This window comes from Corvus brachyrhynchos, unplaced genomic scaffold, assembly GCF_000691975.1.
Source record: "Corvus brachyrhynchos isolate BGI_N302 unplaced genomic scaffold, ASM69197v1 scaffold94, whole genome shotgun sequence".
NCBI classification, from domain to species: domain Eukaryota; kingdom Metazoa; phylum Chordata; class Aves; order Passeriformes; family Corvidae; genus Corvus; species Corvus brachyrhynchos.
The window spans coordinates 447,532-459,450 of NW_008238330.1; the positions used below are offsets into that span (position 1 = coordinate 447,532).

The 11,919-nt window shown below is 37.5% G+C and overlaps 2 protein-coding genes across 7 annotated transcripts in view; one reads left to right on the forward strand and one right to left on the reverse strand.

Moving 5' to 3' along the window:
- YAE1D1 (Yae1 domain containing 1) overlaps positions 1-11,919 on the forward strand; it is a 23,516-nt gene that overhangs the window by 8,485 nt on the left and 3,112 nt on the right. For 2 of the 5 annotated variants that reach the window (XM_017734617.1, XM_017734621.1), the window contains one exon: positions 589-608. In XM_017734617.1, the coding sequence (XP_017590106.1) occupies positions 589-593 (5 nt within the window). In that variant the 3' untranslated portion in view covers positions 594-608. Of the gene's footprint in view, positions 1-588; positions 627-6,776; positions 8,032-9,151; positions 10,199-11,919 lie in introns of those variants that run through there. The other 3 variants (XM_017734615.1, XM_017734614.1, XM_017734618.1) reach the window with 3 other exon arrangements.
- LOC108446823 (mediator of RNA polymerase II transcription subunit 1-like) overlaps positions 1-11,919 on the reverse strand; it is a 26,483-nt gene that overhangs the window by 3,274 nt on the left and 11,290 nt on the right. Inside the window, exons 2-13 of one of the 2 annotated variants that reach the window (XM_017734611.1) lie at positions 10,163-10,266; positions 8,949-9,033; positions 8,532-8,586; positions 7,978-8,110; positions 6,851-6,879; positions 4,610-4,681; positions 4,442-4,516; positions 3,204-3,274; positions 2,802-2,867; positions 2,291-2,399; positions 1,465-1,589; positions 979-1,091 (exon numbers count right to left, since the gene is read on the reverse strand). In XM_017734611.1, coding sequence (XP_017590100.1) covers positions 979-1,091; positions 1,465-1,589; positions 2,291-2,399; positions 2,802-2,867; positions 3,204-3,274; positions 4,442-4,516; positions 4,610-4,681; positions 6,851-6,879; positions 7,978-8,110; positions 8,532-8,586; positions 8,949-9,033; positions 10,163-10,266 — 1,037 coding nt within the window. The remainder of the gene's footprint in view (positions 1-978; positions 1,092-1,464; positions 1,590-2,290; positions 2,400-2,801; positions 2,868-3,203; positions 3,275-4,441; positions 4,517-4,609; positions 4,682-6,850; positions 6,880-7,977; positions 8,111-8,531; positions 8,587-8,948; positions 9,034-10,162; positions 10,267-11,919) is intronic. The other variant, XM_017734612.1, reaches the window with a different exon arrangement.

The following is an 11,919-nucleotide window of genomic DNA, read 5'->3' on the forward strand; positions in this document are numbered from 1 at the left end:
AAAATCTTTAAACTCAGAAGTAAAACCTTTTCCCACCAAGTACAAATATTTTAGGGAATTGTTGAAAAATTACAGAGCCTTTCATGTGCATCTAATAGAACTGACAGTTTAATTCCATTTTACAGAAGAGCTTTGCCAAACATTATTTTAGCATGGTCTTAATTTACTACTACCTTCTGTACCACCACCTCGAGGACCAAGAACTAAGCAGGCAATGGGCTCTACGAACACTGATAGTAGAACAGAAAAAAGTGCCCTCTTCTTTTGCTGCCATGAATTGCAAAATTAATGTTTCCTACCAAAAACAAGTAGATCTTTGAAGCTTGTCTTGTAGTTGTCCTGTGCATAAGTCTGGCAGAAAGCATCTTAGCTACAATTTTATATTCTAAAACTTTACATCTAATGCAGGCTAAGTAACTGTATTTCAATAATGTGGTTATTAAAAGGAAAGCCTTCTTCAGTTAAACAACCTTGTCTCTAGATAGCAATTGGCATCACTGTTGTAACACTTTTTTTCCTGCCAGTCCCTTTGAAAGGAGTCAATAATCTCAGTGTTACCTAATTAAGAAATCTCTTTTGTTAAAACAGTGTGACATGCAGCATGATGAAGATCTTCAAAAATCTAGGTAAGTACCTTCTTGGGACTTGCTCCTCACACCAGTCATTAAGTTTCCTTCTTTTTGAGGCATTAATGGTAAAGTTCTGAGCAGTTTTTGGAAGAGTAAATATTTGTGTTACATACAGACCAATTAGTATGACTTCAGCAGCCAAGCACACAGTGTTTCATTAATGAGGATGAGAAGCTCACTTACTTGAAAGGATCTAATAGTGCTTCGTAAATTGAACTGTTTCCTAAAGAGCACTTAAATATTGTTGGGATTCTGGGAAACCTACATTGCTTGCTTATGGGGAAATGGTAATTCAGTATATATATCTTGCGCAACAGCATGGTGTGTGTCAAATGCACGCTATACTTACCACAAGGAAACAAGATTTATTTGTAGACAAGTCTTCACTGCATTTTTCTTTAAGAGTAGACCGAACAATTAGCTCATACAGTGGAGCTAGTTTCAAGCCAGAAATCTGAATTCCTGAAACCAGGTCATTATTTTTATTAGCACATTTTTATTAGCAATTCGGTTATGACAGTAGGTTATGAAAGCTACTATTAAAATCAAACCCAGTGTTTTGAAAAGACAAAAATACTAATTTTCTTTCTTATTCCCCTTTTTTGCTATTGGGAATTTGAGGTAGAGTGTTTAACTTTGCCTGTAATTGTCATATCTTCTTAGAACTTTTGTTTTGCACTGGTTGTTAAATGTTACACTTGGACTGATAGAACAGAATTATGTTCTGCCCAGAAACAACTTTTTCCTCTTGCAACATTAACACTGGGAAGTAAAAAGCAAATAAGCAATGCATAATCACACAAGTACTTAGTCTTAAAAAACAATTATAACATGCCTGTGAGCCTCTGTATCTCTTCAATACTGGATAAGGACATTGGAACAGGCTTATGAAACTTCAGAACAAAAAGAGCTGGCAAATCCATGCTGAGTTCATCAGTCAGTTGCAAAAAAGCAGGATTGCTAGGAAAAAAAATTGTCAGAATGAAACCTTTTTACAGAAATTGCCATAACAAGGACTCTTAGTGCAAGGACACTATCAGGTCCCTAGCAGTTTATTATGTTCCATACATTTTCTGACTTGAAAAATTTTTTGCTTTATAAATGCAACTTTAACAGTTTAAAACATGGTTAATGTGAAAACTGACAGAAAGGAAAAGTGAGACGCAGAAACTGAGTGATGTTTTTTACAAATAATTCTAAAGTATTTTATTTTGGAAAGTTACTTCAGGCTTTCCCTGCAGACAGCACTGAGGTAGAGAGAGATGAGGTGTCAGTACCCATAGTAGGATGACAAACTATTTTGTGTATTTTAGGTGTAATATCTTTCAGTATATGCTTTCTTTACCGTGAATCTATGAAGGACTTGTTTGTTGAATACTAGGAAGTTAAGTAATATTGTTCCAGTGGCTCTTTCTGGCTTCAAATCTATTAATAAATTCATAGTTCAATGCAACTGACACATTTAAATATGAACACAGTACCTTTGAAGTCCATTTGGGAAAACCATAAAAGCCAGAGATTACAGAGGGTGCAGCTATGGAGCATAAAGGCATAAATAAAACAGAGGTTCCTGTTTCAGCAGAGGCTAAATATGTTATGCTGAAGTTAGTGCCAGTGTTTTGTAAATTCATTTCTGTATTGACAAGTATCCAGAGCCTCACCTGTCGTCTCCAGCTCGAGGATCTACAATTAATGGAGAAAGAGGGAGTTTGTGGAGTGCATCTGTGCTTTCAATAGTTACAACTGTTTTTGTTCCACATACCTGGGAACCTGAGGGAGAATGAGAATGGCATTATTTTCCTTGTTTTAGTGTATATTAATCCATGCATGCAAAACATACAATGGTAAGGACTTGGAAGGTCAGGTCCAACTGACAGCCACAGTGGTGTGGGCAGTGAGGAGAAGCTTGCACTGACCACACCCAAAATGCCAAAGTTGCCCAAAGATTATAGCAACAATAGCTGAATCAACAACAAAGAAATGGAAAGTAGTTTCCTGATGGACATTAAAGCTGTGCTAAAGTGCATCACATAAACTGTTCTACTAAACTAGAATTTTAAACTTTATTTCTGAGCTTTCATTCATTAACTTTGCTTAATGAAATGGGTACTATTGAAAAACTTCATGTTAGTTATTTCTGCTGAAATAGCAGAATAGCTGAAATAGCTTTACCGTGATTTAGTTCTGCTTCCAAAACTTGATAGGGAGAAATGTAAAATTCAATGTTCATTGGGGTGCCTGAGGAATAAAAAAAATAATGGTTACTACACAGGTCAATAGAGGAAATATGTTGGGTACCCTGACACAAAGGTGAAAAAACCAACACTGTAGATGGGCAGAGGGGATTCCTTGTAAGAGTACATCTCTACTTACAATACATGTTCAATATATGTTTTGTATGTCTGTATGTTATCTGAGAATACAGGCAGAGTAAGTCCCTACAGCAGGTTTTATTTATAGTAGAGGATCTTTCCTGTACACAAAGATCAACTCAGTAGTGTTTTTTGATTACAATTCTTTGAATTCAGAAAAGGGAAAAGAAAAAAAAAGGGAGAAAAAGAAAAAAAAAATCACCTCCAGTTCTTGGCACCAGGTGTCCTACTTTTCCATTAAGTACTTCAGTAACTCTGTTTAGATCCTGTGTTCTAGTTCAAAACACATCTTAATTAGTGTTTCCTGCATTGCAGTGCTAGCTAGGCTAATGTAATTTGTAATTTTTATCCTTAATCAAAAGGAGACAATGCTTTCTTGGAAGTAGATTGTATGTCCAGTTTCCAAAACACCACAACTTCCACATGTGCATTACTCCTAGGACTTGGGTTTCCACTTCCCCTGTATCTGAGCTGTTTCATGTTGCATTTTGGTGTGCTATTTACCAGAAATTAAGGGGATCAAAAATATTAGAGTGGCAACTGGTTGTGCAAAGAATGAGGACATAACCTGGATATACTAACTCGAACAGAACCAGTCTCTGACCTCAAATGTGTTCATAGCTGATTACATACAGCCATACATTTACATAGCTGTGTACTAACTCTGCAGTGCATTAACTTACAGCATAGATGGGACATATAATCTATTTAACTTATAAATAATATTTACTGATATATCAGTGACCAGCCAGGATACAGCATATTAGCTCATAGTGTTATTATGCTTCATAAGGGAAAACTGCAAAAATAATCCAAGAGTGTGTTTCAAGTTACAGAAGGCCATACCTGCCAAGGTATGCGTATGTAACTTAACAGGCATAATATCAGAGAAGATATTTCAAAAATCCAGAAGGAAAGCACTACCCTCAACTCTGATTTTCTGAAAATAATGAAAATCCTTGTACAATTACCAGAAGGTTTAGCAAACTCTGTTCCCCATCCATCTGTAATCCTACTCTTTGAAAGGAGAAATGAGAAAAGGAAGGAGGAGAGCTGGCATCTACTACTCCTGATCTAAAACTTGAGGACAAAATGAGATACCTGAACAATAGAACCCCAAAAGTCTATTTTACTTCTGCCACAGGGAGATCTAAACATGACTGCTGACTTTCAGATGCACTGTTTGCTCCCAGTGGGTGGTCCTATGCACACACTCCCAAGCTCTCTAACCAACCAGTTTCCTAGGAAGTCCCTTAGATAAAGCACAGGAGATCAGTAGATCGTCTCGTTTGGTATGTCTGGGGTTGACAAAGGCTTCAAGCTTCCCAGTGGGAGAAAACTTATTAGCCTTCCACATCCTGCTCTATAATTAGATCCGGTTTTTAGTGAAATGAAGGGGTGTGGGTAGAGGTAAAGGGACAAAGACATAGATTATGTTACCTGTCTAGAAGAGACATTGAATAAAGGTCTTTTTCAAGGGCCTGCAAAGCAAGATATCCCTTAGCTTTCATTTTGCTGGGAGAGAGAAGAGACAATTTGTTATTTTTGTAAGTGAACAAAAGTTAGGCTATGGATTTCAAAAGTTTTTCAGTAAAAAATAACTGCAACCTGTTTCCTGGAATTCGATACATATTTGAAAGGTCTTCTAGAATCTTTCCAAAGGCATCATAGTTCTTCATCCTAGCAAAAAGAAATAATGACTATCACACTACTAAATGAGATAGAAAATAACTCTTTTATATGTAACTTGCTAGAAAAGACACCATTTCAGAGTGACAGACGCCCCCTCCTTATCAGATCAAGTAGCAGTACTGATTTTAAATTTTCTTAGAAGATACCAAAAAATGTGAACCTTTGGTTTTGTTTCAAGAAGCACTGTAATTATAGCTGAAATTGGCACTGAAGTAGGCACTACTGAAAGCAATAAATGTACATGAAACACAAATTTGACAGCTCATCAGCTGCAAAATGCTTTTCTGGATGTTCCAATAAAGCTAGTCATATAGTACTACTTCCCTAATACCATCCATGTGTACATTGCTCTTTTCATTAAAATATCAAAACTGTATTAATGCTGCACTTCACAGCACCATGTGAGAGAGACAGACCTTAAATACAACTGATAGATACATCAATTAAAAAAAAAAAAGAATGGTGGCTTGGTTTGTAAAGGAATGGTTCAGACTGCTCAAACCCCAGAATTCCTGTGGATTCTAACTTGCTGTGACAGCCTGGACCTCTGTTCAGACTAACCCACCAGGTATTTACTCACCTGCTTAAGTAGATTTTACATGAGGTTTACAAGTCTTACTAGACTCTGTGGTGCTGCAGTCACACAGACAAGACCTTCCTTCCCTTCCTATGCAGATGTGGCTGCAATGTGGATCAGCAGAGACAAAATAAGCCTGCCTGGACTTTGACATTGGGACAAACCCTTTCAAAACTGGAACGTAAACAAGTCACTCAGCTCTCCACTGTCTCTTTCCAGCTAGACTAGTGGGGAAGCAGGGAAAAAGGAGGGAAGCAGGCATGCATGGTGCAGAAACAGACACAGCACCAGCCTATGCATTAGCTGGCTGGTTCATCTTGATTTTATAGTTACTTTGAGACTCATGGGAAACATTACACATATAACAAACTGCCTTACAACCAAATAAAATACTACACCAAGAGGTGTAGAAGGGATACTTGTGCTTTGTGACAAATCTTAACAAAACCAGAAAAGCAGAGAAGTAGCACCCACAGTACCAATGGTAACTATATGCCAATGTTCAGAGCCAAACTGCTGGCATTAACATCACTGGAAGTCAAAAATATAGGAAAATACAAGTTCAAGCTTTAAGACATAGATGTTTACACCCATAAAGCTAATATAACTTCCTTTCTGAGGAAAAAGAGGGCTGGAAAAACTGATGATGAATAATATAAAAGAGAGGTGAAACACTCAAGGTCAATGATTATTGTTTCTCTTTTTACCTTCCCTTTCTACTATTTTGCCACAGTATTTAAGTAAGAATCCAATTTCCTAAATACACTCATTATTATTAAAACCTGGAACCTTGATCATATTCACTGAAGAACTTCTAAACAGACTTTTAAAGTGATGGCCTGACCTGGAAAAGCAACTATTCAGACAGAACAAAACATGGTAATAAATAAATAAATAAATAAATAGTGCCCTACTGCTACATGAGAAAATTGGAGTCACATCTCTCCCTATATATTTGCAAAGAAACTCAGGCCATGTGACACCACCTTGCTTTCACTGTTGTGAGAGAAGCCTGAAGGACATGTAGTTAAAGTATTTGCATAAGGACAGTACAAAGACTGTTTAGTATTTGATGGAAGGAGGAGAGGAAAAGTAATACCTAGTTCATATCTGTAAATCTGCCAGTTCTGAATTATCATCATCAGTCCATTACCAAAACTATGGGTCCAAGTAGTTCTATAATTCTTGCAATTAAGACAAAGGCCAGTATTACAAGGCTGTGTTTGGCAACTAGAGCCAGTGTATTGGGGATTACTCTCTACGGTTGCTCCACTGAAGCAGATGATTCAGTGGAATGACTTGAGAAATAAATAATCCTGGAGTATCTTTTCAAAATTATATTTGCTACAGTTTTAGCCTTGAATTTACAACTTGGAAGCAGGTAATAATAGTTACAACTTCCCACATATGATGGAATCCAAAAAGGTGTCAATTCTTCTGTTGTTTTCTGGATTCATATTATTTTTCCTGATTCTCTTTCCTTCTTTTTTTTTTTTTCCTCTTCAGTTTTTACACTGGAATGGTTCTAGCATCAGGAATTCCTTTCCATTCAAAATGAAACCCTACACATGATTCTTTACCTTAGAAGCTGCACCAAGTCATCACAAACCTACAGGAATAAGAAACAGGAGTTTCATCTTTCTTGCCATCCTTTGTGACACATCTTTTATAAGCATTTCATTAGTAATGATAAGCTTGATCCCCATTACTTTTAAGTAGCTGAATGGTTAGCATAAAAAACCCCCCAACACTCAAAAACAAGACTAACAGTGCAATAGTTAAAAAAAAATATTACTATAATAATTGGAAGAACAAAGGCTCTGTGAAAGAGGATAAAATTAACAGAAATAGTTTGTTTTATAACAGTAACAATACAAAATAAAAGAAATACTCTTTCCAGAAAAGAAAAATTTGCATCTTGGCCAGTTTTCCTTTTGTTGGTAGTGCTAGAATTCTCTGAATATGCATTTCCATTCTAATGATATTTCCCAGCACTCACTGATCAACAGACCTGTGCTGGTTAGATGAACAATTTGAAATTCCAGGGTTGACTTCAGCTAAAAATAATGGACAAAATTAACTCCAAGGTAATGTAGTAATTTGGATACTTACTGATAAAAAACAGAGTTTATGTTCCCCAACCCCCCACAAGAGCTTGTTGTTATACCTTTGATCTGAAGGATTGTTTGTAATCCTGTAACAACTGCAGAACATGATATGTGAACTTCAGGGTGATATTGTATAAATAATTTAATATAAATTTTGCTAGAAAAACATCTCCACTAGTAGAAATACATATACTCCTAAAGAAGTCAGAAGAAAAAACAGAATAGCTCCAAGACATCCATTGAGAATATATATTGCACTACACCTTGGTAGGAAAATATTTTAAGCCCCTGTTATTTACTATATACTGGTAACATTGAAGTATGAAAATAAAAAATATTTATGCATGATACCACAACATACTTGGAAGGTGGGCCTGTCAGCTGACTTTTACTGTAATACTTAGCACTAGAGTATTTAGTATCTGTAACTGAGTTGTAAGTTTAGGTGAGAGATTCAGATGCCTAAAGAGGTAGCTAGTGTCATGCACAGGCTTGCAAGTGTGACAAGACCAAAAGGAAGTCAAATCCTTTCTGAAATGGCAGCTGGAAGCCAGGTGGGAGACCGCAGGGTGGTGAGAGACAGAGAAAAATAATTTTACCACAGGAGCTTCTTCAAAGTGAGCCAACTTTACATCCATCACATCTCCATCTTTCTCCAGCTGAATTTCTACATAAAACATCATTGATGTTATGTAGCAGGCAGTCCCACTGGGGCTAACATGAACAGTAAGTCTGAGGAGAAAAAGGAAGAAAAAAAAGAAGCTTGTATATATAAAAATCCTGTCACTTAAGAAAGGAAATGAGTATAGTTCACTTGGTCGTGGGAAGAGACACCAGGGATGCTTCAAAAATAACTCTTCCTTGGCTCAGATTCTGAAAACTATCCAACTGGGCATGTATTTGTGCTCTGCTCTTTGCATTATCATGTTGGTCTGCTCAAAACTATTAACCTCAGCCTGCAGCTTTGGGATGTAGGCATTTATGCCCTCTCTTTACCCAACAACCTCCTCCACAAAGGGCTAATCAAAATAGGCAAATACACTCCATTAGAACACTGAGCTAAAAAATAACATTCTTGACAAGCCATCCAGGTATTCCTCTCTGGACTTGAGGCCATGCTTGCTCATTTGCATTTATACATAAACAAACTTACCCTTTTTGTCTGGATAAAAGTTCCAGTGTGTCCATCACAGAAAACATGGATTTAGCTGCAAAAACCAGAAATGCAATTTAACGAAACTGCAATGATCAAGAAGTAGAACCAGTATTATCTTGCTTTAAAGGATATGATTTACGTAATGAGAAAATAGTATCTCTTGAATGACTTGTTATTAATGACAACTATTAGTCTATGATTAATAAGTACTGTTCTGGGTAGAGAATATTCTCAGGCTCTAAGAACAGCTATAGCCTGAAGGCTTAGCCCAAAGACAAGTCGCAAGTCTCTTGTCTCTTGTCCACCTCGGTGTTTGTACATTTGACCTCTTTGTGAAGAACATCAATAGAGAAGGATTGGTAGATTCCACAGAATATTAAAAAATATACTTTCAGTTATCCAACAGATCATTACCATTTAATGTCTTCTCTATCTTCTCCATGCAAGAAAGCAATGGACCATCTGGAGCATTACTGACAGGCCTCCGAAGTGGGTTATCCTAGCACATTTGTGAAAACAAGAGACAGAGAAGGATTCCTTAAATTACTAGCTAAGAGACACAGCACACAGGTGCCCTGTACAACAAAACACTGGCTATTTGTTTTTCTCAAACACAGAGGTCACCTACAATTGGAGCTATCTCTGAAATGGCAGCACTGAATGGATTTGTGAAGATGCTGTTGTGCAGTAATTACATACCAGATGCCTTTGGAGCAAGGAGCAGCTTTCCATTCCCTTTCCTTTTGAGCTGATCACTAAATGTGTCAGCTAATTTCACTGTGCAGCTAGAGATAAGCTAAGAAAATACTTATGTTTTTATTTTAGAAAAAGTCTGCCTGAGCAAATAGATCAGTAAGTGCCACAGGAGTACTTTGTTAGATTGGGATACAAGTTTCAGCTGAAGATATTCACTTCAGTAGCAAGCCAACTCTCCCAGTTTCTCTTCAAGCTCTTGTCTGAAAACTTCTCATACTTCACACTTCAATTAATAAAGAACACTTACTGCTGAAGAGTTTTGACTTTGTTCAAATTCAGGACATTGTTTTCAAAGTAAGGCTTCAGTTAAGCATTAATAAAAAGAAGCATGAAAACAAATGGGAATTTTTATACTGAGCTCACAGCAGTTGTGCTAATCTACTCTTTACAAAGATGATTGTTAAATTAGCTACTGGAAGGGCAGGAAGCATGGTATATCACAGCAGCAGAAAGTCTAGATAGCAGATTTCAGACCAGTTTCTAAAAAACAGTGTTTTCACCCAGTCCTATAGGCAATAAGTTGTCTTTACATATCATGAATATGGTAACGATAATGAATGGAAGGTAACCTAAACTAGTAGACAATCAGTACTAACTCCTGAATAGTTAAAATAATGCATGAAACAACCCCTAAAGTGTTAAAATTAGGCAGGAAATTTCTAAAATATATTGTCCTAAGAAAAATGGGGAGCCAGGCTACACTAGGCACCAAGTTTTGCTTGGGGTTATCTTTTGTTTGGTTTTGGATTGCATAGGGGTTTTTGTTTGGTTGGTTTCGCTTGTTGTTTTTGAAAGTCAAACAATTTTTTAACTATCTTGGAAACATACTCTTATACTACATATCCTTCTCTCACCTAACCTGTGATTCTTACCATGCAAAAATAAACAAGTTTCAGAGTTTCAGTCCATGGCCTTTGTTGGTATTTTAAACGTAACTGTTCCATTAAAGCATTTGTAGAAATAGCTGTCACAACACCTGAAAAACATGTCAAAATGTTCTAAATATAATCGCAGGTATTTACACTGGCAACGAGAAATGTTGGAAGAGGACAAATGTAAAACTTTGCTAAGGTCATAGATGTTATGCTTCAAAGAAGGAAGTAATAAAAAAATGTTTTACTTGAATTTTGCACATACAAACATCTAATTTTTGTAAGATTTGGACAGAAAAAGGGTAGGGGGAGGTTTTTATAGGCAAGTATTCTCAATATTAAATACAGATATGCAGCCCGATCTTCAGTTTGTTAAACAATTAGGCTTTCTTTACCAATGCACAATTTCATGTGTATTCTTAATAAATACCAAGGCTTTGCCATGGACTTAAGATATCCAGATACACCCACCCAGAGCTCATTAAAGTTCACTTTAGTTAGAAATAAAAAATTAGAGATCAATTTTTATGATGAGGGTGTTGAGACATTGGAACAAGTTGCTCAAAGAAGTGGTAGATGCCCCATCCCTACAAACATTCAAGGTCACGTTGGACAGGGCTCTGAACAACCTGATCTAGTTGAAGATGTCCCTGCTTATTGCAAGAAGGTTGGAGTAGATGGTCTTTAAGGATCCCTTCCAACCCAAACTATCCTGTGATTTTGCAGAGGATAATCTCAGTGCAGGGGTTTTTTGGTTTTTTGGTCATTGGGATGGCAAGGAATGAGAATGGGGCTGGGACAAGGAATACATTCAGTTCATCATCTGTCTCCTTATAAATATTCTTTCTGGCCTTACACAGAATCCAGATGTACAAAGAAAGTTTTTTGCTGACATGTGATACTTCCATCATCATTACTTCCATCAGGAAAAAAACAGGAGTGAATTTCCTAATACATCAGTCTGAGATGGGTAGGAAGACTCCAAAGTTATTAATGAGAAGAAATTGAGTCCCACAACATGCCACACACTTTGCTCTGCCCCAGAAGCAGAAGAAATATTACAAAGGGCTTCTTTGACTTAGTGGACACAACAGCCACAGAGATGTGTCCCCTTTGAGCCAGAGGCACTGCATGGGGAAAGAGAGATGGACTAGGAGAGGGACATCTATACCCTTTGCATACACCCAGGAGGTATAGTGAGTAGGAGCTGGCAGCAACTTCCTCCTGCAGGGAGGATGACAGAGCAGCAATCACAGTCCCCTATAGATCAGGCCACTTCAGCCAGCTGGAGGAAGGGGAAGCAGTGGACCCCAACCAGCTCTTGCAAGCACACTTGCTGGGAACATGCCCCGACTCACCCATGCCTTCATGCTGATAGAAGGACTGCAACCCACCCTTTATCTCCATTCACACTGCAAGAAACCAAGGCTCCTTTTGTAGCACCTGCAACACAGCACCCATATGTGCTGTGCAAGGCAAAAGTCTTGCTCCTTCAAAAAACTGGTCCCCAGGGGTTAGTATTTGAACTTGAGGCACAGCAACATCATCTCTGCTACTTTTTCCAAGGGGTACCCTGTTGGCCATGTTCTTCCACATCTAAGTCCTAAGGAGAAGGCATAATGTCTATCCCTATCTTTTCAAATGGTGTAGTATTCTGAGACTGAATTTAACTGGGGGACAAAGGCAGCGGGAAGTATGATAGCAACAATCACTCAGCAAAACAGGAAAGCACTCCAAAAGGGACTTTTTAGTGGTGC